Below are 25079 nucleotides of genomic sequence, written 5' to 3'. Positions count from 1 at the left end.
AATTATATGACCTGGGTATTTATTTCCTTGTTGGCCAGTGTTCAGATTCCTTTAATACCTTTGTGTCTACGACTTTTTTCGGGTTGTCCGTGCGTCTATACATCCGTCCCATTCTTGTGAACACGTTATCTCAAGAACCCCTCAAGGGAATTTCTTCAAATTTGATATAAATATCTAGTTGGACTTTGCAACCAATGTTAAACAGGATTTTTAGATTCCTTAAATTTTTCTATCAATTAAAAAACTTGGATGGAAAATTCAACAGCACACACTGCTAGAAGGGACAGTATGATCCCCTGTCACGTTCTGTCCTGAAACAAAAGAGTGGGATATAGTGCAGGGGTGTTACTGGAGCTGCTGGAACCCTCCTGTTTGTGGACAGATGAAGCTGTAACAGAAGGGGGCTGATTCAGGGATTGTTAGAGCTCGGAGAGTCTGTGGGGTGGTGGGGGGGCACTTTACAAAAGAGTGGGGGGGGGGGGCAGTGCACAGAAAAGGTAAACAAGGCCTTCAATCAATCAGCGGATGTTTGAAAGCAGAGGAGCGTCTAGAAAAAGCAGGATGTGAGTGGAGGCTGCCTGCAGTTCATATAGGAGGTTATAAGTAGAGGAGCTGACCTTAGCTGTCGCACGAGCCTGGTCCAGTCCCATCTGTCAGACCTCTCCTATTTTTTACTCATCGACCGCCCTCCTTCTTGCCTCCTGCCTTATCGCTCCCCTTTCCTCTGCGGAGCCATGCATCCACAGCGTCCTCTTCCGCAAGCCATGCCCTCCTCCTCCTCCTCCCTGGGACAGCACCTGCGGGACATGGCCATGGGTCTGGGACGGGGCAAGAACTTCCTGGGAGGAAACTTTGCCTTCAGTTTCATCCAGTCGGTGAAGGAGTGCCTCTATTTCCTTCTCTGCTGCTGGTGCATCAAAGAGATCCTGGACTGACAGACTGCGAGAGAGTAGATCAAGTGGTGATACATAGATTTTTCCCTGTGTCTCCATTGTCTCCATTGGCTCCTGTCGTGCAATTTCAACCATCTTTTATTTCATCAGAAACGGAGTGTTTGATCAGCAAAGCATTGGCAAGTATGAATTTTGTCTCATATGAAGATGGTGGAATAAAATCTCTGATATATACCAGGGGTTAATAATCAAAACCGGCCTGTACAACCCTCCTATAATCAAAGAAATGAATGAAACGTATTGATTGCTATGAAACATGGTAAAGTGGTAATTGGTTTTCTCGATTCAATTTAATTTGAGGCACGAACAAAGAACAACTTTTTTCACCCCAATCTTTTTGTATCTACTTTTGCTGCTGGCTAGTTGGTATTATCTGGTAAGTATATAGATACTGGTTATATATAAGGTACATCAAGCGATGGTTCATTGGTAAGAAATAATCATTTATAATTTTTTGATGATGCCTTTTGACCTCAGTCTTCCTCATAATGTTCAACCCAAAGTTACGCCCTTGAATATAAATGATGTGATCACCTACTAAAAAAAGAGGCTCTCAGTTTTATTGATGAATAGTTTGACTAAATCATAAAAATGGTCCAATGCGCTTACGCACAGATCTATTTTGTTATTTCTGTTTTTCAGGGTCTAGAAACAATGCTCCTGTTGTTTTCAGATGCTACAAATGTTCACTCTGGGGTTGGTTATAGTTTCTTGAAGTTTCCTGAATGATCTTAGATCTGGACGACCGGCTGACACCGCTGAAGTTCAGTGTACAAGACAAACTGCTGTGGACGTGAATAAAGGAACAAATAAATAGAAAAAAAATATATTGTCTGCATTTTTGTTCATTTTGTTCTGAATAATTTAATTTAAATAACAGTTTAGGTGCACTCTTTTTATTGAGACTCTCTGACTTTATGTTTAATTTGACAAAGTTTGCAAAGCTGCATTTCTTTTAGGGTTAAAATGAATGATTTATGTGTTTAAAACAACAGTGGATGGATTTTACAAGCTGTTAAACATGTAAAAGGAGGATCTATGTATCTGTATGAACCTGGACACGTGTGGAGCAGCAGTGTGAACCTCTCAAAGTGTCTCTTAGAAAACTTATTGACCTGAAGTCATCACCTGCATGTGTCAATCAACCTGGAAGCCTTCCCTGGTGACGCCGCGTCGCGATTGGACGAGCCGCCATGCAAGGGGGCGGGACCGGAGCGGGCGCCGCCTGCGATTGGACGAGAAGGCGAGAGTCCAGGAGGAAAGTTCCCCAAGTTGGATGAGAAGAGACAGACGCGTGTTTGAGTTTCTGCGTCGGACTGAAGAAAGCGACGCTCCAAGGTGAGAACCACTCATTTTAATGCTATTTACCTCAAACAGGAAGTGTTTCACGCGTGTCGTGTTGTTTTTATTTTTCCTTCCGTTGCGCAGTTTAACCCACTTTCTGATTTCCTGGTGGCTCGACTGACTTGTAACGTGGGAAAAGTTTTGCATTTAATGGCGAATGTCAACAATTCTTTCTTTTACTCGACACTTGAGGTTATTTGCCTCATTGCCTCCACCGTCGAGTTAAAGACGCCATTTTTCTGACTTTAATGTAAGACGTGGTGTTTTTCTTTCTCTGTGACATTTCCTGTCCCAGTTTGATAACCTGTGTGTTTTGGTGGTGATGCTGTGTGTGTGTGTGGGGTGGGTGTGTCTGTGTGTGTGTGTGTGTGTGTGTGTGTGTGTGTGTGTGTGTGTGTGTGTGTGAGCTGCTGTGAACATGGTGCCTCCTCCTCTGCTCTGTCTTATTCTCTTGACCTTTTTTGGTGTTTTTATCCCCTACTCACTCCAAGATGATAAGAGGAGGCCTGCAGCTGTTTCCCGACTGCTTTTGTGCATGAAAAAACTGTATAAACAAGTAAAAAAAAATGTAAATTGCAAAAGGAAATGAACAAATATTTAACAGAATCATTGTGTTAATATTCCAAATGGTTGTTTGATCAGTGCCCTAAAGCCACAGCCACTCATAAAGATCAGATAGTAGTTTAAAAAACACAGGCAGTGACACTTATTTCCCTCTGTTAGCAGCCATCTCTTTTAAAACTGTCATTAGATCACACTGCTGCCCCTGTTGTGTCTTCCATTGCCATCTCCTGCTCGCTCCCTCTTAATGTCTCTGCTCAATCTCTCTCCAGCTATATTTAGTCGGTATCTATTTAAACCTATATGCTCCACAATGCTCCCTGGGCCTCGGGCTGGATTCAGTAGACCTCTCTCGGGAGCCACTTGATTAGGAGACCTAAATTGCAGAGCGAGGAGAGAATTGAATCTGGGGAGTGATGTGTGTCATTATCCACCACAACGTAGGCTGAAGTGGTTTTGTTCTTTTCTGCGTTCACAGAAGAAAGACAGACTACACGTAGTTAATATCTCTTGTTATGTTATCCTCTGCCGTTGTTTAACTACACTACTGCAGTTGCAGACAAGAGAAAAATCTTGTAATTTTGTGATTCATATGCATTGTACAAATATACAGTTTGGTTCTTTTGCACACATCTATTCAACAGGCCACTAGCTTGGACATGGACTGCCCTTTCTGCTGCCTGTATCTCCAGTATGGTGCTGGCCTTAGTTACCCATGTCTCCGCTTAAACATTTCCCAGCTAGTCAAAAGCCAGGGTGATCGAAAGGCACACAACACAGGCAAACTACTAATGAAGAGCTGAATGCTTCTAGCGGATCGGGACTTCCTGCACACAAACACACACTCCTGTACATACACAGAGCAATCTGTTAACACCATGTTACATTAGTCCTTTATTTCCAGAGTGGGTGAGGCCTCGCAGCAAAGCATATATTCAAATCCTGTACATGTGTAAACAAAGGAGGTACATGTCTTAAAGCTGCAGGACTGACACTGTGACAATTCTCTGAACAATCTGCTCACTTGAGGTTGTTTGACCTTGTCATCAGCATTGACCTAAAGGTTATGAAGGCAGTTAATCATATAATCGGTTCTGTTCGTTCTTCTTGTGTTGCAGGAGACAGGAAAAGCCTCCAGGGGGTCATGTCTGGCAGCAACAGTGCGAACCACAGCTGGACCGTCCTCACTCCTGAGGTATCACCACACTGTAAAGAGCGTAGGAATACATAGTCATTGTGCATGAACTCAATGACCGAAAAAAAAAAAAACCTTGTCCCAAATGATTTCTTTTGGGTCACCTGAATGTGAAGTAGGTTTCTATGATAAGACTCTGCCTCTCCTTCCTTTTTAAAAAAAAAAAAAACTGATTTAACTATTCATGAGTTACACACACATGTTTACTGCCTTGCGCAGTGGCACATTGGCACTAGCTGTTGTGCTTATCACTACTGCAGTTCATAAAAATCACTTTTTTTTTGTCTGTTGGGTCATTTGACAGCCAATTGTTTGTCTGTTTTCTTCTAGGAGACTGTCGCTGAAACCCTGAAGCCTCTGGCAGAGGAAACAGAGAATCATGAAGAAAGTCTTGCATCTGCAGCAGGTGCTCTTCACAATAAATCTGAGGTTTATTGAGGGGTTACTAAGGGATGTCTTCCATACTCACTTATTATAAAGTTTAGCTTTTATTCATTTTCTTACTTGCCTTAACTCTTTACATTCTCAAAATTTCATATAAAACCTAGTAAAATGAAAGTGAAGTGAAAAATAATGCGCCTCATCACCACTGCTCATCACTCTGCATGTACATGCTGTTGTCTGAAGTCAGAATTGCTCCATTGCAAATGTTTCTTTTAAATGTTTCCCTTCTTTCCTCCTGTGTCTGCGTGTCAAGAGCCAGAATCTGGAGCAAATCAGGCTGCAAGGGGTGAAGCATCCACAGAGGGCTCCCCTGTGGAGGAACACCTGGTATGACAAGAATACACATCATTTTTTTATCATGTACAATTTTTTAATTATGAGTTGTGTCCTTGAGTCAGAAGGAATTGCGTCTGGAAAGTCACAGGAAAAGTCGTTGAATTTGATGTTAAAGAAGTTCTGGGAATCCTGTATGAGGAGGGAGCAGTTAGCCATGAGTCTGTATGGTACCCAGCTATTGGTACAGGTCATAGTTATCTATCGCTTCGAATGTGCGTCTGGTTTTCAATAACACAAAAAAGGCACATGTCACGGTTCTGCTTATTGACCTCCTCTGGTCGCCAGGATCATATTAAGTCTATACAGTTGTATCAATCTTCTACCTTTTCAAAACTGTATTTCCCAAAATGTTGAACATTTGTTTTTGAATCCGTTGCTTTACTTCAGTTAAAACCCCAAATGCTTAAATATCAGGTGCCCTAACCTCTGAGTCGCAGTGTTGTGAATTAAGGAATTTGAATGACCTAACAGGTATCAGAAGAAAGAACAGTGGAGCTAATTGGAGACACAAGCACAGAGCAACACACCTCCGTGCCGCCTGCCCTCAGCGATGCCGCTGTTCCAGCTTCTTTGGAAGACTCCGGCAGCTCTGTTCCAGGCAGCGATGCCCCCAACCACTCTCGGGACCCACCCGAGGGCCCAGCACCGTCCAGCCCTGACCCTGATTCTTTCTGTGACTCCTACACCCACATAACCCCCTCCCCTGATGAGGCCCCAGCCTCACTGCTGACAACAGAGACTCTTGGAGGGGGCGAGTTTACACGAGAAGAAGAGAGGCTCGCAGAGGAAGGAATGGTGCATCACATCAATGGTGAAGAGTTACAACAGGAAGATGAGTCAGACCTGTCTCCAAGAAAGAGTGACTTAGGGAAACAGGCAGGTATGAACAGCAACTCAGACGCCATTATTACATTATTATTTCAATGACCTCATCAAGTTTTTTATTGTGTCTATATTGTTATATGGCAAAGCTTATCACCTGGTATGCCTGTATCCTTTCCTCTCTTCTTTGGAGACTGAGCCATATGTACTTATTTATGTTTGAAGTGTACTTGGTGGACCAGCTGGTTATGGACTTGTTCAGTATCTGGGCCAAGAGGTTGTCTGGAGAGGCTGTGGTCGGTATGAGGAAGGGAGCATGATGTGACAGAGTAACTCTGCATGTGCTCAGCAGCGAGGCTTCATGACACCCTGCAGAAGTAAATTGGCTTCAGAGGGACTGGGACCTCCTAAAAGTTTTTTGCACTGTGGTGCTTTTGGTCTGTAGCTCTTTTCTACAGCATTAAAATTCTTCTTTTCCTCTGCTGTGCATTCTTTCATCTGCTCTTTGTTTACCAACTCGAGTTTAGTGTCAATGAGTTCTTTGCAGTGTTTTTTATAGTCGCAGTGCTCTTTAACAGCAGTGTGGGATGCAAATAATTTGGAAAGCTAAAACACTGTTTCGAGGTGCCAGGAATTTCAAAATGTAGCAGTTGAATCACTTGTTTATGCAGTTAAATGGAAACTAAGGAATGGCATTTGGGCAAATTAACTTGTGTGTTCCGGACGCACAGCAGAGCTACAAAAGAAGCAAGTCTTGCGTCCCATGAGGTCTCATACTGCAGAATCAGACCAGTTACAGCACCATACCTGCTTTAATCTATCTATTATCAACTCTGTTCGAGCAAGCGCAAAGTTGTACCCTTTAATGTGCAACAGTTTTGCTTTAAAATAATCAATACATCAGTGGATGCCTACAAAGTAAATGATCTGCTGTTTTCACATTTACTTTGTAAATTGTCAAAATGTACTTGTAGAAATGTAAAATCAGCTTTTTTATTCAGATTTTCCATTTCTGCTCCAGACTCCCCCGTGGATTCAGAGGTGGGTGAGGAGAGGACTGAGAGGACGGAAGAGGAGGCAGAGCCAGAGGTGAGGAGGAGGAGGAGGTCTCTCTTAGCGACTCTGGACCGGATCGGTAGGACAGAGGAGGAAGCGGAAAGAGAGGAAGAGTTTCAGGTGCCGCAGCGAGATGACGACAGCGGATTCTCTGTGAACAAGTGCATCCTTGGTGCCGTCATTCTGTTAGGCCTCGGCACTATCTTTTTCTCTGGTAGGCATCACAGTTTGACCTGTTGCTAAGGAATGCATCCAGTCCTAATTCATAAATGTCATTTTAGATGGATTTCAAGATGTTTAAGTAAAGTTAGAAAGAGGAAAGTGGGGCTGGAATTGGAATAGATAACGGTCATGTTGCAATTGAGATGTGTTGTATCTGCAGGTCTCTTCATGGACTTGGATGAGGGTAGGTTGTTTGGTTGTGTATGCATGAGGGAATAAATGAGTGCTTTCTTGCCAAGCTTGTGTTTGTATGTGTGGATGTGCATGCAGTTAAAACAGTTTTGCATCTGACACCCATATTTGAAGCACTGCATGATTTTAATGATCTGAACAAGAACAAATTTTGCACTTGAGACATATTTGCTGTTGAGAATGAAAACCTCGTACCACATCACCACAGTGTAAACCATTAGCTTAAGCTTGACCTTCATGCCTTTCCAAGTAAATTTTTAGGTTTATCCTTGGCATGAAAACATTCGAAGTACATACAGGATGAGGTAAACATTGAAATTGAAAAAGAGCTAAATTGAAGATACAAGGTTTTCAACCAGCAATGAACATATTGTCCTTAACCTTTCATTTTAATTGTGATGAAATTATGCAGTATTAATGTATATGCCTTCCCTCAAATGAGGAACACCCGTCTCATTATCTTAATTTTTGTTTGGGTGGATGCCACATTTTTCAATAAGCAATGAAGCATGTGCTTGTGTTCTTTGTCACTGTATTTTTGCATATTGAAATAAAGCTTTGCATAATGGTTTCCAGAGAGTGACTATGGGACAAGGGAGCTGAAAGACTCAGAAGCTCCAGGAAAACAGGTCAGTGTGACGTCAACTTTTCATTTCTTTCTTTCTCCCTCTGGTCATTCTTGTCTTACTTTGATACATTATACATGCCATGTTGTAGACGAGAAGTACCATGGCAAGAATTTTTAGTTAGAAATGCTCAGTAGGAGTCCACCCACAACGCTGGCAGTATTACTGCTATTTTCTACCTCCTGTGCCTCTCTGGACTTGTTTTCCCCATTTCATCAACATGTACTGTTCTCTCACTTCTCGACTAATCCGTTAGACTGTAATGATGTTGAGAAGTCCTCTAAAGCCCTGACACTGTTGTACTGTGTGTGCAATTTGTTGACAGGAGTGGCTTAATCCAGAGGTTCCTCCACCTCCAGTAGATGCTGACAGCACAGAGCTGCTAAATAAGTTGGCTGAAGAGAACCAGCAGATTTCTTTGCTACAAGCCCAATTTCAGGTGTGACTCCTTTCTTTCACTTAATTTCCCCCCAGTGTGTTTGTGCGTGTACATGCACGCACTGTATATACATGATTATATGACAGTGCATATAAACATGTCTCTGAGTCACAGTTTCACAGGTTTGTCTTTTTGCTTAAACAGGCACAGAAAGAAGAGCTAAATGTGGCCGAGGGACAGGCAGCAGAGGGAGCAACGGCGCCTCTGCAGTGGGAGGAGGTGGAGAAGGAAAACAGTAGGTTGAAGACAGAGATGGCATCTCTCCCTGTTCTTCAGAAAGAGAATGAGAGGATGAAGAGAGAGCTGGAGTCTGTCCTGGCGCTACAGAAAGAACTAGAAACACTGAGATCGACTGGGACTGAATTAAAATGCTCCCCAGGTACAAAGGGATGGAGGTAGGGAGGGGACGAGGTGCAGAGTAGATGTAGAAGATGATAGTTAGTAGAAAGTTAGGTGATATCGGGGACTTTTCATTCTTTTATTATCTTTCTGTTTTCTCACTTGACTGTTCACCTCGAAGCTGTAACGACCATTTGTGTTTCCCTCAGCAGCCACTGAAGCCGCTCAAGTACCTGTGCAGTCCACAACATCGCCCTCCAGTGGTCAGCCCGAGGACAGCAGGCAGGAAACAACTAAAGAGAGAGAGGACAGGAAACCATTGAAGGACCAGAAAGAAAAGAAGACGGATTGGAAGAAGGAGAAATATGACACTGGTGAAAAGAAGGAGTGGAAAGAGAGAGAGAAATTTGAATTGAAGGAAGGAGAGAAAAAAGAGCACAAAGATGGAGGTAAAACGGAAGGGAAAAAGGGAAAACACGAGCAAGGAAAGTCTGACAAGGTGAAAGATAAGGAAGGTAAACAGGAGAGGCACAGCGATGTAACGAAACAATACAAGGAGAAGAATAAGAAGAAAGAAAAGGTGAGCCGAGCTGATGAAGGAAAGTCATGGAAGGCTAGCGAAGGGAATAAGGAATGGATAGAGAAGAGTGAGAGAAAAGATCGTAAGGAAGGGAAAGACTGGAAAAAGGCGAAGCATGAGAAGGTGAATGAGGGTAAGCAAGAGAAGAAGGATTGGAAGAGGGGAAAGGACCAGGGAGAGAAGCACAAGGGGAGGGAAGAATGGAATGGAGAGAAGCAGTGGAAGAAAGTGAAAAATGGCTTCAAGGAAAGTGGCAAAGACAAATGGGAGATGAAGGATTGGAAAGAGAAAGGTGAGAAGAAAGAGTTGAAGAAAGATGGTGAGTGGAGGGCTAAAAATGGCAAAGAAGGGAAAAGAAAAGATGAAAGGAAACAGTGGGAAGAAAGTGAAAATCACAGCAGAAATCATGGTAAGGACAGGAAAATGAAGGATGAAAAGAAACAGTGGAAAGAGAATGAGTGGAAGGGTAAAGATGATAAGGAATGGAAGAAGAAGGATGAGAAGAAACAGCGGGTAAAGGAGGGAGAATGGAAGAGAGGGCAGAAAGAGAAAGATCACAATTATGACGGGAAGAAAGTCAAATCGAGCTCTCACAAAAACAAAGATAAACACCATCATGACGAGCATGTGTGGGGAGAGGGGAAGGCCGCTCACACACACCGCAGCCCCCCCCTCGAACAACCTGAGTACTGGGTCCAGCAGAGAGACCGGCTCCAGCACAAAACCAGACCACCACAGAACTGCAACTCATTGGAGACCTGCGCTCAGAGTGAGGGGCTGCTTCCTGTCCCCCTCCCTGAGTTTGAAGCCATCCTCCAAACTTACCTAGCCAAGGCGGAGGAGGCGGGAGTGGATGCTTCCAAAATAGAGGAGCTCAGAAAGCTGGCTCCGGACTTCTTCAAGGACGGAGTCTTTGCTCATGACCAGATGAGCTTTCAAGATTTTGTGGAGGACGTGGGGGATATTCTGGAAGATATGGTGGAAGATATGGTGGAAGGGGATGAGAACGGATATGAGACGGACAGCGAAATCGAGGAAGAAATGGAGGAGTTCGAAAGAGACGTGATGAAAAAGTTTTCAGTGCCGGCAGCTGCAGAAAAAGTGGAGGGAATCCAAGGGGAGAAACGGAAGGAGAACGGACGAGGACGTGGCTGAAATGGGGGGGAGAATTGATGGATCTGTCAAAAGCAGCAAAGAGGAGCAGTGACGGATGAGGTTATTCAAAGGGAACATTTGTTTTTGGACCACAAAAGCTTATAAAGGATGCATTAATCATCCTGTCCTCTTTTTTTTTCAGAGGATCTTATATTACCACCTCTGTGTGTTGTTTCGGTGGCTTTTCAACTTGCAGTTTAATTTCACTGTTTTTGGGAAAGCTTTTTATTTCACCTGCACACATGCACACAGCAGAAGAGAAATGGCTAACTTATAGATCATAAGATTTTTTGGGACGGGCGTAAGAGGGAGTTGAAGAGGCTGAAACCCCCACATCTAGTTTCTTAGTTTTATCACTGACTGACCACCAATGTTATTTTCTTCCTTCTGTGAATCCGGTTAGATTGAGCTGCTTTGACTCTCCTCTCTGGAATATAACCACTGAACAGTCTTAGTCACACATTACACCTCTTCCTCTGCAAACAGCTCCGTGCACTGTTCATGTCTTCACTTATCAGTTCCTACAGTACGTCATCTTTATGTTGTCATTTCTTAAGCCTCTCTCCTGACAGATTTAAAGAATGAAGTTTTGTTATATAGAGTGGAGTGAGTGTGAACTGCTGAAATGGTTTGATGAATATTTTACGTGAAATTAGAGAGAATCTGCTTTGATTTTGGCTTTGAATGTCTTGTACATATTGCTTTAAACGTCTTAAAACTATGCAGATAGAGTTAACTTATTTTATAGAAACAGGCATGATATAGGTGAAATAAAACAATTGTCAGGCACTTAAAATATTGACATGTTGAGCGTGTATGTTTCTTTTCAGGTACGGAACTTGGGTTGTGCACTAATATGTTCTTAATTATTGTTTTATTTTGAATGTAACATTTGTTCTTGATTAGGTTGTCAAGGCTCTTAAATCATGGGAAATAGATTTCGGGAAATATCACTCAGACAATAGTGTTCAAACAGATTTATAAAAAAACAACTAACTTATGAAGTGTTGTAGATTCAAGGCCCTACAGCCGAACAGAGATTATTTACAATGCAGAACCACAGATTGTGTTGGCTTTTTGGCAGCATAAGACAACTTTGTATGTTGGAATGTCCATATTTGCCCATATTATTGTTATAAGAGCAGAATAATAAATTTGGTGCATCCATTTGATGAAAAAGTTTTTCTCCTCTTTTTACTCAGTCTATGAAAGTAGTTTTACCTGCAAACATCTACGTATTTTATTAGATGTTGATCACAGGTATTAAATACACTTGGAATTTGGTCGAGTTGGATTCACAAGTTGTGATAATTCTGCGATGTTGGAAAGAAGGTGAGACTTTTTATTTCATTTAATATCAACAATAACTGTGATATTAACTGGTGAAAGTCCATAATAGGTTGTTGCTTGTTTGTTGACAGATCAACACAACGCAGTCTCCTGTCTCCCTGTCCTGACCGTGGATCATGGAGTAATCTACCTCTGTCACACGGATGTCTTTGTGTCTTCTGCATCTCGATACACGCAGCAACAAGTTGGCTGATGTTAGCAGAAGAGAGGAAAGGCACAGAGAGAAGGTAAGGTTGACTTTAGTTTAAGACTAATGACCTTTTTACAAGATTTTACCTTTACATTTTTTATCAAGTACAGATATCCATTCTTTATTATAATATTGTAAAACTGCTGTACCTTTCTGTCCATATCCTGCTTCCTCTGTGTAAAAATAAAGTTTCATGCTGAGTTATGTTCCCTAACGTACACCTTTCTCTCTCTGTAATGACTAAACCAGCCAGTGAAGCCTGTTAAGCTTCACTTAGGCCCTGTAGCACTGCTGTATGACTTTGAGGACCTGTAAGTTTCCCCAGTATTTTAACTTGCTGAACAAAACTTTAAAAGCAATAGTGCATCCGCTCTCAGGAATTTAACTTCTCTGTCGCGATGATGGATTTCTCTCAGCTGGATTCCAGAGAGGAGAGAGGTCTGTGTGCAGGGCTCTTCTTTGCATGCATTTCCAGTCCTGACCTCCATTGGCGCTAATAGACATAAATATAGCTGACCTGAGAGCGGAGCCTGCACCTGACGGGACCCCACAGAGGAGCCCTGCAGATAGACCAGTCAGACAGATCTGTTCAGATCTGAGGTAAGAAAAGGTGATGCAAGGGGTGTTTGTCACATTGAGTCAACCTGGTGGTTGTATTAAACCGCTAGATTATACAACGTAGGCTGTATAAAAGGTAAAAAGACAGCTGGTGAACCAAACACAAATACTCATGTAGGCTAAAGGTGTGTCGCCTCACCGTTTTATTTTTTTTTATCAGTTACTGAAAACCTATGAGGTGACTCCACAGTAGAAAACAAGCACCTGCTTTTTATCTTTTTTATAATTAAGCCAGACAGTGTGTACAAACAAAGGTGTATTGGCCACCGGGTTTAGGACTAAGTCCAGTTGGCCTTCAGGTTTTTACAAGCCCTGTCAGTCCCTCCACTATAGCCATCTTTCTGTGCTTCTCTTTCAGATTGCTCATGACGACTGTGGCACTTACAACCAAATGAATGTGTTAACATTCTTGACTAATGCAACAGTGGCACACAGCAATCAACATGTAATTGACCCCCACCAACCTGACAACACACACACACACACACACACACACACACACACACACACACACACACACACACACTTCCACCCGCCCTCCTTCAGTCAGAGGATTTCTATTAGTTGGATGAGTGGGTACAGCAGGCAATCAACAAAAATAGACAAACAAGTCCTTGGACACAAATACACCTCCAGCTGAGCATCCATCATAAGACCAACTAGCTGCATTACCCCATGGACAACGCTGATGCTCATATACAGCTATGATTACTGAGTCCTCTCTGTGAGCCATTTATTTTGTCTTAGCAGCTGCACTTCCTCAATGATGGTCAAGGGAATGGAAACAGAAATATAGACTGCTGTGTCAGCATTCTGTGTGTGTGTGTGTGTGTGTGTGTGTGTGTGTGACATAGAGCTGAGACATGAAAACAATGCGTGGATATATCTGGATGATAAAGCCGTTTTGCTTGTTAGCAAGAACTGTCTCCCTAATATGCCAGTTGTGCACATTCTGTCAGAGGTTTGACTTAAATATTTTCACTTTCTGAGGTGAAACCCAAGTGTCTCATTCTCAGAAGTTTTTGCAACAAAAACAGGATAATTATACCTGATTTACTGCATTTCCTCAGCTCTACGGCACAGCCTCCCCCACAGTTTCACGCTTGTACACCGATGTGGAAAAATGTCTGTGCATCAGCGTTAATTGAGCAAAACATTAAACTGTTTGTGCACAGAATATTTTGATGCCTTTAAACTGTCCTAATTTAAACCTAACTTACCCACTCAATTCAATTTTAATCGTCTAGCAAAGCACTCTCAAGGTACATTAGAGAGTAAGCTCATTCTTATAATATTATAGAAAGAAACCAAACAGTTCCCATTATGAGCAGCGAATGGAGGGGAAAAAAAATAATTCTCCTGTTAAAGGGACTCTGAGTTAGTCTGGGCTCCGTAATCCATAACTTCTCCTGGAAACTATAGTTACACACTGAAGTTACACTCGCGTTTATGGCATTTTTCATTCATTACCATGAACAATGAGTTGAACACACATAAACTGACTTCCTGCCATAAACACGCACACCCAAAAATGTACTATTTATGCCTTTTTAGTAAAGTTTGCTCAGATCTAGAGTTTCCTCCTTTTTTTGTGAATCTCTTGGTCTTTTTTTAGTTTGTATCGTGACCTGTTCTTAAGTAAGAGCAAATGCATTTACTGAGAGCCAGTGACAGGCCTGGGACATCAGACTATATTTAGAGATGGACAATGCCTAGTTGTTTTTGTCTTTTCATGGGATTTTCTTTGGTCTATAACTTTAAATCTATCACCTCATTGCTTTATTTGTACATGTTGGTGAGGAACTACTCTGCTATATTTGTTTGAAAGACAATAACCAGGAAGATATTCTTAGATTTCTCTCTTGCTGCTAAAACTGCTTTGGGGTGGATTCATGTTGCAGTGGGCATCATCTGGATAGCACATTGGCTCTTATTGCTTTGACCATGTAATTAAATGTTAGTCATCATTGGTCTGAGTTAACTAGAAAAGAACATGTGGGAGTATTTGAACACAAACAGTTTAATCTCCAAAGGAAGAGTTCCCACCCTTTTGCAACTCCTAAAGCTTCTTCTGTCTTGTTTTGGTTTTGTTTTCTTTAACCAGAACACAAGAAAAGAAAGTAACCGTTACTGAGGCCTAAAAAGAAAGGAAAAAAAGAAAAGCCTCTTCCCAGTGTGGAAAATTCCATGTTTCAACTTGCATGAAAAGCTGAAATAAACAGTGACCACTAGATGGCGACAGAGACGAGGATCAGCACAGATGCCAGACCACCTCTGCTGATGTTGCATGAATTTGTTGACTGGTGTGTCATGCCAGTGGCGCCAGCGTGCCTCTGCCTCATCTCAACACACGCATGATGAGTAATATCACAGCTCTGCATCGTCCACTGTGACCGTCAGGGTTGTTTTACAGCTCGATACACGTTTCTTCCTGTTTTTCCTGCAGAATGCTGGCGACGCCGCTGTTGTTGACCAACGTCTGAGCTCATTGGACAAGAGAAATGATGGAGAGCTCAACTTCCTGGAGTTCTGGCAGCTGATTGGGGCATCTTGCAAGGAAGCATGGAGGGTTTTCGGCCAATTGTGTGTCCCCAGATGCTCTTTTACGGTTTTTGTCACTGACTTGCCTGTTTGCCACACAGCTTGCAAAAAAACAGGGATATCAGCCAAAGGGAAAACACCCTAAAGTCATTTCCAGCTCCATAACGCTGTGCTTTTATCAGTGGGCTGCTTTTTCTTTTTCACCCTGTTCCCTCAGCAGCTGCTGCCAAACTGGCACTCACTCTGTCACTGAATACTATTAAACGATTTCAGCAGTTTGAAAACTGTTGGCTATCACACACACACACACACACACACACACACACACTGATACATTCCCAGCTGCTTGTGCTTACAGGTCTGCGAGGGTGTTGTAGAGTGGGAATTGCATTTTCTGAGAGCTGACAATGTGTGTGTATAAGCATTATGTGTTCTTGGCTGGAACATGTCTGTGTTTGTCATCTCTCTCCAGGACACAAACCCAGTTGTACTGGCACAGCTGGATTTAAGGCTGGAAAATAAACTCTAAATGAAATGCAAAAAAATAAAAACAGTTCCTCCTGCCTCCCATGTCTTCATTTGTGAATTTGTTCATTATGGATTCCTTTCTGGTGAACATTGTTTTCCCTGACTTTGCACAAGTGAGTGAAGTTTCAGGGTGTGGCTTTTGAATACATCTGTCTTTTGAGAGAGCGCTGAACACCAACACTCAGACATGTTGAAAGTATGTGTCAGTAGGGGAAAATAAAGTAGACTTGAATGTGTTCGTATAAAACAGACAGGGGCAAAACACTGTAAAGATTAAAACCACACTGTGTTTTTATCGTGGAGCTTTGTGAGGGAAAATGCTGCTGAAAAGCGCTGTTGTTGCTCAAGCTGCTCCTCTTTCCACATTCCTTCTCTCTCAGGCACACGCCCTATGACAATGAAAAAAAAAAGAGAGAGAGAGAGAGAGAGAGAGCTGGTTGGAGTGAGAAGTTAAATCACGGAAAAGATATGTGTTAATCCAGCCCAGGACTGAAGAGGAGGATCACTAAGAGAGAAGGAGAACACACAGCTCACTCGTCTTTTGTTCCCTGACATAACGGTGAGTCTGCTTTATTTCCATTTCCCCCTCATCCCTCTCTTTCTGTGGTGCCTGTGTATCTGCACTTCATCTGTAATGTTCTCATAGTGAGTCCAAACTTCTTCAAAGTGACATGTTTAGCTCATTTCCTCCACCGTGTCATCAATGTTGTATCGTTAGGGAGCGTCTCTCTCTATTGTCACTGCCCAGCTTGGTGGACACAGGGATCGGGTTCCTCTTGGTAATCTAACGCCAATCCCTGTAAACTTCCAGAGAAACCGGAGGCTCGAGTAACGTTGACTTATTTATTTGTTGTGTGTCACTCCTGCCTCTGGCCGCTCTACAAATTGTTAGGATTAGTTGGGGCTAAATGCAAATGTAGGACGCGGAAAACCCCCCACGTCCCCCTGACATCTCTGGTTTTACGCACGGCGCGGACTGGCTCTGGTCACTGGCCTGTGCGCACCGCCGGGGCCGGGGCCGGGCCGTTACCACCCCGGGAATGGCCGGGCCGGGCCGGGCCGTTACCACCCCGGGAAACAGTCACCATATGGCGGGCTGCTGTGGCTTAGTCACCGCGGTCTTATTTAGGATTATCAGTGTGAGTGATTCACGTTAAAATGAGACAGGAGTGGCTTCAGCCTGGTGCGGCTCATGACGCGCGGGGGGAAGCAGCCACCTGGGCACAGACAGGTAACAGGACGGAAGTGAGTCAGTCCCACCTGATGCAAAAAGCACGAGTGGATCTGATCAAGGATCGATACTCGTCCGTATGAGGACCCGTGGTGGTCTGTGGTCGTTAGGAGTGAGGGGTCAGCCCCTGCTCCAACGTTTTCTGGCACTTTGCCCCAGCTCTGTGGGAGGTGACCTCACCTGACATACTGGTAAACTGGTTTGTACGATCCCACTCATCTGCATGTGTTCTTGGGCAAGACACTGAACAACTGAATTGTACGTTGGCCAACTGAGCTCAACGCACTGCAAATGGAAAACAAGTCAAATGAAGAAAACGACTTCATCAATTTGAGCTTCTGCAAAAAGTCACAACAAAAGCAAACTCAGAAACGCGTTGCCAATAGAAATGTTTCCAGGGGAATCCAAAAAAAGTATGAACCTGGCTGTAGTTCAGTGCTTTGTGACTTTATTAAAGTCTGCGACTCATCAGTGGCGATGGAACTGCTCCTAGAAAAAAGTGCTAAATAAATACAAACCATTTACCGTTTATAATATCCATGACTTCATTGAATATGTCTGGGAGATGTGCAAACAGGATTAGGTGAATTTCAAGCAGAGAGCAGAACCTCTGGCTCACAATTAAAACACCAATGACAGACAATATTGCTCATATTCATTAATATTAATTTAACTGTTTAACCAGATAAGTCCTATTTGGATTGGAAATGTATTTTACAAGCCAGAGAAAATGATAGAAAATAACACCAACTGATAAAACTAATAATAATATTAAATAACTCCCCCCAAGGTCCAACAGTCTCCTTATGACACCACATCAAAATTAACTACATCCGTTTTATTTGGATTTGCACCAACTTGCACACACTCATAAATATCCGTTCTCTAAACATGCTGGATTTCCCCCCCATTCAATTCTGTCAATTATTCCTCGCAAAAGTCTCATGGGTTCTTCTTTGGGTCAAGCCTCTCCCCTCTTTTTGTGTAATCCTGCTAACGAACTAACAAACGCAAACAAACTTGGTGGCGGTACTTGTATATAGTATATAGAAAGATCAATGACATTATAAATTAAAATCTTCTTGAAAGAACCAGAATGCATCCATGCATGCACCCTTGATTAGCTACTGTTTATCCTGTCAGGGTTGTGGGAGGAGCTGGAGCCCATAGAAACTGAATCCTTCAGCAATTTCCCCTAATTTGATATTGCTCAACGTTTTCACCATATTACCATGAAATGTTTGAATAACCAAATTCCAAACCAGTTAGAGCAGCAGTTTCCAGTCAGGATCATAATAACATCCAGGCCTCTCTGTGTAGCTTTTAAAAATGTAGGTTTAAAAAAAAAAAAATCGTCTTGGTTGTCTTGTGACTATGAGTAATATTTGTTTGAATACATCTCGAGACAAAAAGACAGGAAGCCACAAAGTGAGCATGTGTTTGGTGCAAAACTTTTTAAATGCAACACATGCACATAAAAACGATGTAGCAGGCTGAACACAAGCTTTCACCACACTTCAGTCATTACGATAACAATCACCACTCTATCTGAGTGCTGTGAGGCTGCAGGAGAACTTCATCGCTGTGAGGCCGCCTCCTGCTCTTATCATGCAAACACAACTATACATGCTTCATTTTGCCCCATGTGTAATTCTGAGGCCTCCAGTTCTGACGAAAGGCGTCTTGGTTTCATGTTGATCTCATTACACAAGAGACTCTCATGGATGGTGCAGGCCTGTCAGACATTTTGATGTATGGCCTGTACAGATACACACACACACACACACACTGGTCTGCCTGCTCCTCTGCTGCTGTTTGTCTTGTCGAGGGTGTTTGGAAGGTGCTGGGGCAATTATAGTAACCTATTAAATAATGATGAACAGCATGCTGATGACAGATGCTCACTTCAATGTAGTGTGTGAGTCTGTGTGAGTCTGTGTGTGTCTGTGTGTGTCTGTGTGTGCGTGCGTGCATGCTGGCATGGCAGGGAGACATGAAACCGAATCCAGGGTTTGGGTGCCTGCTCTCACTCACCCAGTAATTAGGTTAATGCAACAGAAGTCCTAATTTGTGTTGGCCTTTTTAGATATGTACGTGTGTGTTAGTGTGTGTGTGTTCCTGTCTGTCTGTTTGTATGTGTGTTGCATAGTGTGAGCATTGAGGCGTGACATCTGTGTCAGATGGAAGATTTACCAGCTTCTACAGTTACCCCCAGCGACATCACCTCAGGCCCCCATCACCATCATCATTAGCTGTCCTGTGGATGCATTGTGGTAGTTTCCAAGACACACAGGAAATCCGGCAGCAAGGTCTCGCCCCACGCTGATACTCATTTCAAGTATCTGCAGCGTTAGTCGCTGACAATGAAATACCACAAACTAGCTGTGCTGGGTTCTCTGATCTGTTCCCAGATCTGTTTTTTATTTTCGAGCATCTGCAATTAGTTTTAATTTGTTGCAGAAGAATGTCACAGTCAATACAACGTGACATGGAGAAAGCATTTGTGCCTCGCTTTATGACTCAATATATCATATATTCCTCAGCAGATATTAGTCATTGTCTAACATTAACAACGGCCGGCATGTACGACATCAGGACATTGAAACAGAAGCAGCTAAATGGAATCCAGCCATTATCAATTTCATTATTTACACATTTTTTCTGTGACACGTCAAAAAGTTCCCTGTGAAGGTCTATCAAAGTTAATCAACAGCACGTATACCGACGTTTAGTCACTTCTCCGGTGTGTATGACAAACTGATAAGGTGCATGGAATCGGGATGTGGCCATTTGACACCCGATGAAAGCATAGATGTTGTTCCTGTGCATCCAGCGTGTCCAGCAGTGAGTGATATGAATCAAAACTCCAATCTGCCTCGAGTCAGTTCAGGCGAGGACATTGCTTCAGGCTCAAAGCTTCTCTCAGTCACAGCAGCGTTGGGTATTTGTGCTCAGACTAGTTTAACCCAACAGATCTCAGCTGACGGGGCCCACGTCATGTTTTTCAGCTCACACACAGCACAGTGTGTAGTGTGTTCCTACAGTGTGAGGGGAGGTGTGCTGCAGCAGACGGACAGCAGGCAGCAACTTGAGCCCGCGGCCTCCCGCTGGCTTGTGGGGATTAGATGTCCACCGTCAGAGATCACAGCTCCCATTGTGTTTACCTCAGAGACTCCCCTCCTCTTCATCCTCCCAGTGCTCCCTCTCTCTTGCTCTGTTTACCTCGGAGAGCCTCCAGGCCCCTCCCCCTGTGCTCCTCTTCCTCTAATCCTGACATCACCTGTGTGTCTCACCTTTCTGACATGTTTGTGTTCAGAGGACAGATCCAAACATATCCAGTTCAAAAACACTTTCATCGTGTGGTCTCACTAACAACAAAGAATGACATGTTTTATCCACATTGCTCACCGTTTGTGGGTTAAATAATAACTCTGATTATTTTACTTTTTAATTGCTTCATTAACTGTTATTATAACAATATTCTTTAAACGTAATCATTCAATTTCCTCATTCAATATTAATCCATACATGAATGTGTTAATCTTACTAGCACTCAGTATTAATATTTTACATAATATGATGATTGCATATAATAAATTGTGAATAATCCCTAATCTTAATCATTTAGCTGTGCACAAGCATTCCAAAGTAATTATGCACATCTCTCTGTTCTGCAGTGCAAACAAATGATGCACCAAATAACTGAAACAAGCCGTTTATCCACCCAGAGCCGAATGTAAATACACTTCATCAGGACTGCTGTTGTTAAAAAAAAAGGATTGTAAATAGGAACCTAACGGCGCGATGTCTGAGCGTCTGAGATACGAACATATCTCAATTCTCCTGTCCCCTTAATGTCCTTGCCTCTCACTCTCTGTAGATATGGAGTCTGCAATTAAGACGTTGGTGACCACTTTCATCAGTTCTTCCAAGGGTAAGGACAACCTAGACGGCAAATCCTTCCAGAAGATGGTGAGTTCACAGCTCGGCTCCATCATGGAGGTAAGGACCTACGTAGTTTTTTTTCTTGCACACTTTTTGAAGAAAATTATCCAAGAAAGTATTTTCCTACGCAATAATTCTTGTTCGTGTGTGTCTGTTTTGTTCAGGACACAGGCAGCCACTCTGCCGTCAAGGAGATGCAGCGGGGCCTGGACGCAAACAACGATGGGAAGGTCAGCTTCCAGGAGTACCTCACGCTGATTGGCTACGTGGCCAACAGCCTCAGTCAGAGCAAGAGTGGATCCCCCACGGATGCATCGTAGACGCTTGTGAAGCCGCTGCGTTTGATGGATTTGCCAATGATCCGCCTTTTGCTCTCTCTTTTCTGCACCTTTTTAAGTATCTTTTCTCCATTTGAATGTTCCAGCAACCATCCAGTGTACTTGTTCACAGTCCGCAATCATCTTAACCCACCTAAATCTAACAGTTGTGTAACGCTCTGACCTTGAATGTCTGTCCAAGTTTATTTCTTCAGTCACATCATACTGGTCTCCTCTGTCAAGGACACATTGAAGGACTCTGAGCTGGGCGTGTATTTTTCATGCCATTTACACAAAGGATACCGACCATATTTCCCAAAATAAAAGCTTTATAATAAAACCACGTTGTGTGTACGTTTTCATTAGCATTTCATCAATGAGCAACCTATTCCTGTTCGCTGTTGTCTTCCATTGTAATGCCGCAGGGAAACCAAACACAAACGCTGTGTGCGTGCAGTGGTTTTCCTGACATGGCTTGACAATGACCCACCGGCACCGCTGATACCTGATGATACCTGCTGCTTCCGTAGCTGCCAGCAACACTTGCTAAATTTTGCCGTGACAGTCAAACTCAGCAGCTTTTAGATGCACCAGCTAATGCAACCGGATCCCAACAGTATACGCTTCCCATTGTGTGCCATCTTCCACTCTGCAACACTATACATATAGACATATGGTGCATTCAAGTGTGCACACAACACTGTGCTCCCCCGCTCACAGACACAATGCACTGCAGCAACAAGAGGATGCTCTTATACAGTCGATGGCAGATTCCAACATGCATTTGAAGACATCTCGCAGCGACAGTGCTTCTGCATTAAATTTGATCATGTTTGCTTTATAATGACAACCAGAGATCATTCAATCAAGTGAACATGATTATGTGTGTTCATGCCATTCATTTTCTTTTCATGCCCTCTGGTTTTCACTGTATCCATTATATCGCTTTAAGTCTGATGGATGAATGACAGGAATTGTTTGCTTGTCTAAATGCGTTTGTGTTCAGAAGTTACGTGTGTTGAGCGCGCATGTTGCATGTTTTAAGGTATTTGAGAAAGTGCGCCTGTGTGTGTGTGTGTGTCACCTTGAATGAACATGGTTGCCTTTGTGTGTTAGTCTTTGTATTAGGATTTTTCTGCATGGCTGCCATGTGTGATGGCTCCATTCAAAGCCGCAACACTACTCCTTCGGATACTGTATCAGGCATGACCCGCCCATCCTCCTGTAAACATCTCACCCTGGCACTCACATACCCTCTCTGCTGATTAAAATCAGACACATTGGGAGAGCTGTCAATGTTGTTCATCTTTGTCTTGGATCAGTATTTATTTAGGCACTCCCTTCGAGCTGTTCCTCTGTTGGACACGAAGTAATAAAAATGGTTGCACAACAGCATAGCAGGATAATCCGCTATCACAATAGCAAGCTGTAAAGTAAGTGATATGTCATTGTCACTGCACTACAGCTCAATGTGCACCTGGTTCAGTGAGATTAAATCAACAAAGTATGAAGTTAGAGACTAATTCTTTCTGTCTGAACTGGTTCTTTACACCCAGTAGCTGCTGAGAGAGGTACCTTCCACGCAAGGGAACCTTTGAGAATAAGAAGAGCTGGTTTTCTGTTGGCGACAAAGTTTGTGGTGTGTCTTGTGGTCAAATTAAGGCCACATCAATTTACCTAATGTCTATAGTTAGAGTACCATTAGTGCCATGTGTCAATATGGCTCTTGACATGTTCGATTGGGGGGTTGGGAAGGAGCGGAAGGTGGGTCTTACCTGTGAGGTGTCTGATGGGTAAATGGAGAAGGAGGAGAGGGGGGGTGGGAAGGAGCAGAGGAGTGTCAGGTGGTAGGAGGGAGACGGGAGGAAGGGAGAGGTGGGATGGGTGGAGTGAGGGGTGTATTTAAGACGTTGTCCCCCTCATGCTCCTCATCATCGCCTTCACCTTCTCTCACTGCACCTGACCCGCTGGCCAGCACTCGTCCTCCTCCTGTCAGGTAAGAGACTCGGATCGAAGGATGCAGAGAACAGATTTCAACGCAGAACGTTTGTCAATGCATTCCTGAATTTGTGACTTATTTTAACTTAGAGTTAACATAGAGTTTTAATGGTGCCACCGGTGCAAGATGTTTAGCGTGTAGGTGGACTGCGTGTTAGAAGTCCTCGTGCAAATTGACGACAAAGACAGGAACTTCTGGAACATTAAATAATCGTGTTATCTGGACGACTTCAGGAAAAGAGCTTATCAAAAAAAAAACTTGGTGCATGAGGGTAGACTGAGGTAAGAAGTGACTGACGGTTAGGTACAGTCGTGACAGCTCAGAGGTGATGTAGGTGCAGGAAAGTAAGGGACTCACACCTGTCTCCGGTGCGTGTTTTCTATCATCGGGCGGAGCTAAAGTAAAAGCCGGATCAGGTTGCTCCTGTGTGTCCTGGTTACATCTCCTCCACTGGTTCAACTGCTTTACCAGCTTAGAGTTTCACTCTTATCAGCTGGCTCACATGTCCGGCCGCTGACTCCCAGAGGTCCTCTTCTCTGGGACAAAGCAGCAAAACAGATGGAGGATCGGTTTATCTGTGGCACAATCTTATCAGGACCAGTGGCAGGGAGGAAACACTCCTGATGAGTAGAAATGTTAGAGCAAACTTGACTCCGGGGCTGTGCAGGGAACTCTGACTCTGCCAAATACCTCATCTGTCACTCGATAGATATGCTTAGACACCATCTGTTTGTGGCTGCTTGTTTTTCCTCATGCCTTATCTATCTGTCACTCAGTCTGGCTCGAGAGTCTAAGAGAGAAAAATTGTGCATGCATGCATTTGTGTACGTCAAAAAGCATTAAATCTGTATTGGTTCGCAGCAGACTTGTCCTCCATGCTTGAGAGAGCAGATTTTGCACCGACGTGGAGCGCTCACGCCGTCTCCTCATCCCTTCTTTCTCTCCTCTGCCTCTCCAGAATGTCTTTGCCCAAATCAGAGAACGCCTCCAGCCTGGAGAACGCCATGCAACTCATGATCCAGACCTTCCATAAGTACTCTGGAAACGAGGGGGACAAATATACGCTGAGCAAGACTGAGCTCAAAGAGATGCTTACCGCAGAGCTCGGCAACTACCTGGGGGTAAGGAGCATGCAAGTGCAAGCGTAAGAATACAAAATGCACACACAGGTTTCATAGATACGGCCTGATTTGTGTTTTATACCCTCACCCCTGCAGAATGCCCAGGATAAGGAGGCAGTGGACAAGGTTATGGGAGACCTGGATTCCAACAATGACGGAGAGGTCGACTTCACCGAGTTCATCATACTGGTCGGAGCCCTCACCGTAGCCTGCAACGACTTCTTCCTGGACTTCAATGACAAGGAAGAGAAGAAGAAGTGAACGGCCTCGGCACGAAGACGCCCATTCTGCTAACCTGCAAGGTCCAGGGAGGAAACAGTTTGGACAGGAGAGAGGGAACATCCTGTCGTGGACGTCATGGGCGTCACATGCCACAAATACACATGCAAGCACACACACACACACACACACACACTAACACACACACAACCACGCGCACACACACACACAGTGGGTGTTTGTGTATTTGTTTGCTATTACCCATCAATCCATTAAAAGCTGTATCTTTCGCAATGTGAAAACCTGGAGAGTTTAAGTTTGTTTCAGCACCTGTCATTGTTGAATATGTGAACACATCTCTGTCTTTCTCTCTTCATGTTATTTTGTAACACATTCAAACTGAAGGAATTCCCCCCTGGACAGAATAAACGTGACCTTTTCTCAAACAACACCATGTGGGTTGTACTTTATTACAGCAGTGACACATGACGGGCACCAGGTGGCAGCAAGTGGCCCTCGTGCGAATCTCACAGTTGTGTCAGGGTTATTCCAACTGTGGATGGAAAATAGATTTTTGGTCAATCACTGGCAATATATCAATGTTATAATACTGATGAGGTTTAAATTAACATATTAGTATCCCCTTTGCTTTAAAAAAAATCCTAAGTTTGACAAGAACAGGTAGCTTTCCTGTTTTCACAGCAGAATAATAAGAGCTAGAGTGACCTTGTCTGGGTTGTACACCCATGATTGTTT

General features: G+C 43.4%; 3 protein-coding genes across 10 annotated transcripts; all 3 read left to right on the top strand.

Annotated features, from left to right (window-relative positions):
- The first annotated feature begins 2162 nt into the window (after positions 1 to 2162).
- On the top strand, positions 2163 to 11443 carry pbxip1b (pre-B-cell leukemia homeobox interacting protein 1b). 6 transcript variants are annotated; one of them, XM_035163275.2, is made up of 12 exons: positions 2163 to 2291; positions 3977 to 4053; positions 4384 to 4459; positions 4751 to 4824; positions 5305 to 5713; positions 5881 to 5955; positions 6677 to 6925; positions 7094 to 7117; positions 7702 to 7754; positions 8077 to 8190; positions 8335 to 8425; positions 8742 to 11443. In XM_035163275.2, the coding sequence occupies exons 2-12, from the start codon at positions 4003 to 4005 to the stop codon at positions 10262 to 10264; spliced, it is 2739 nt and encodes a 912-aa protein (XP_035019166.1). In that variant the 5' UTR covers positions 2163 to 2291; positions 3977 to 4002; the 3' UTR covers positions 10265 to 11443. The 6 variants fall into 6 exon arrangements, with proteins under 6 accessions (XP_035019166.1, XP_035019165.1, XP_035019162.1 ...); XM_035163274.2 differs by having other exon boundaries at positions 8739 to 11443; XM_035163271.2 differs by having other exon boundaries at positions 8335 to 8569.
- A 4447-nt stretch (positions 11444 to 15890) lies between these two features.
- Positions 15891 to 21324, top strand: si:ch211-105c13.3 (uncharacterized protein LOC325758 homolog). Its single transcript, XM_035163276.2, has 3 exons — positions 15891 to 16050; positions 20603 to 20724; positions 20832 to 21324. Exons 2-3 carry the CDS (start codon positions 20605 to 20607, stop codon positions 20985 to 20987), a joined length of 276 nt encoding a protein of 91 aa, XP_035019167.1. The 5' UTR covers positions 15891 to 16050; positions 20603 to 20604; the 3' UTR covers positions 20988 to 21324.
- Positions 21325 to 22895: 1571 nt separating this feature from the next.
- s100t (S100 calcium binding protein T) lies at positions 22896 to 24772 on the top strand. Of its 3 annotated transcripts, none has more exons than XM_047340927.1 (3): positions 22896 to 22980; positions 23942 to 24104; positions 24201 to 24772. In XM_047340927.1, exons 2-3 carry the CDS (start codon positions 23943 to 23945, stop codon positions 24363 to 24365), a joined length of 327 nt encoding a protein of 108 aa, XP_047196883.1. In that variant the 5' UTR covers positions 22896 to 22980; position 23942; the 3' UTR covers positions 24366 to 24772. The 3 variants fall into 3 exon arrangements, with proteins under 3 accessions (XP_047196883.1, XP_047196882.1, XP_035019813.1); XM_047340926.1 differs by lacking the exon at positions 22896 to 22980 and adding an exon at positions 23029 to 23618; XM_035163922.2 differs by lacking the exon at positions 22896 to 22980 and having other exon boundaries at positions 23652 to 24104.
- Positions 24773 to 25079: the final 307 nt, after the last annotated feature.

This window comes from Hippoglossus stenolepis, chromosome 8 (genome assembly GCF_022539355.2).
Source record: "Hippoglossus stenolepis isolate QCI-W04-F060 chromosome 8, HSTE1.2, whole genome shotgun sequence".
Lineage (NCBI taxonomy): Eukaryota > Metazoa > Chordata > Actinopteri > Pleuronectiformes > Pleuronectidae > Hippoglossus > Hippoglossus stenolepis.
The sequence above is the reverse complement of the archived record's forward strand: the minus strand, read 5'-3'. Positions and strand labels throughout refer to the sequence as shown.

What these genes read in the sequence shown, in the direction of transcription:
- pbxip1b (XM_035163270.2), top strand. Translation starts at nt 4,003, where the DNA reads ATGTCTGGCAGCAACAGTGCGAACCACAGCTGGACCGTCCTCACTCCT. An exon ending in GGACCGTCCTCACTCCTGAG is followed by an intron (nt 4,054 to 4,383) that starts GTATCACCACAC and finishes GTTTTCTTCTAG; the next exon opens with GAGACTGTCGCTGAAACCCT. An exon ending in TGACTTAGGGAAACAGGCAG is followed by an intron (nt 5,714 to 5,880) that starts GTATGAACAGCA and finishes TTATGTTTGAAG; the next exon opens with TGTACTTGGTGGACCAGCTG.
- si:ch211-105c13.3 (XM_035163276.2), top strand. Translation starts at nt 20,605, where the DNA reads ATGGAGTCTGCAATTAAGACGTTGGTGACCACTTTCATCAGTTCTTCC. An exon ending in AGCTCGGCTCCATCATGGAG is followed by an intron (nt 20,725 to 20,831) that starts GTAAGGACCTAC and finishes TGTTTTGTTCAG; the next exon opens with GACACAGGCAGCCACTCTGC.
- s100t (XM_035163922.2), top strand. Translation starts at nt 23,859, where the DNA reads ATGCTTGAGAGAGCAGATTTTGCACCGACGTGGAGCGCTCACGCCGTC. An exon ending in AGCTCGGCAACTACCTGGGG is followed by an intron (nt 24,105 to 24,200) that starts GTAAGGAGCATG and finishes TCACCCCTGCAG; the next exon opens with AATGCCCAGGATAAGGAGGC.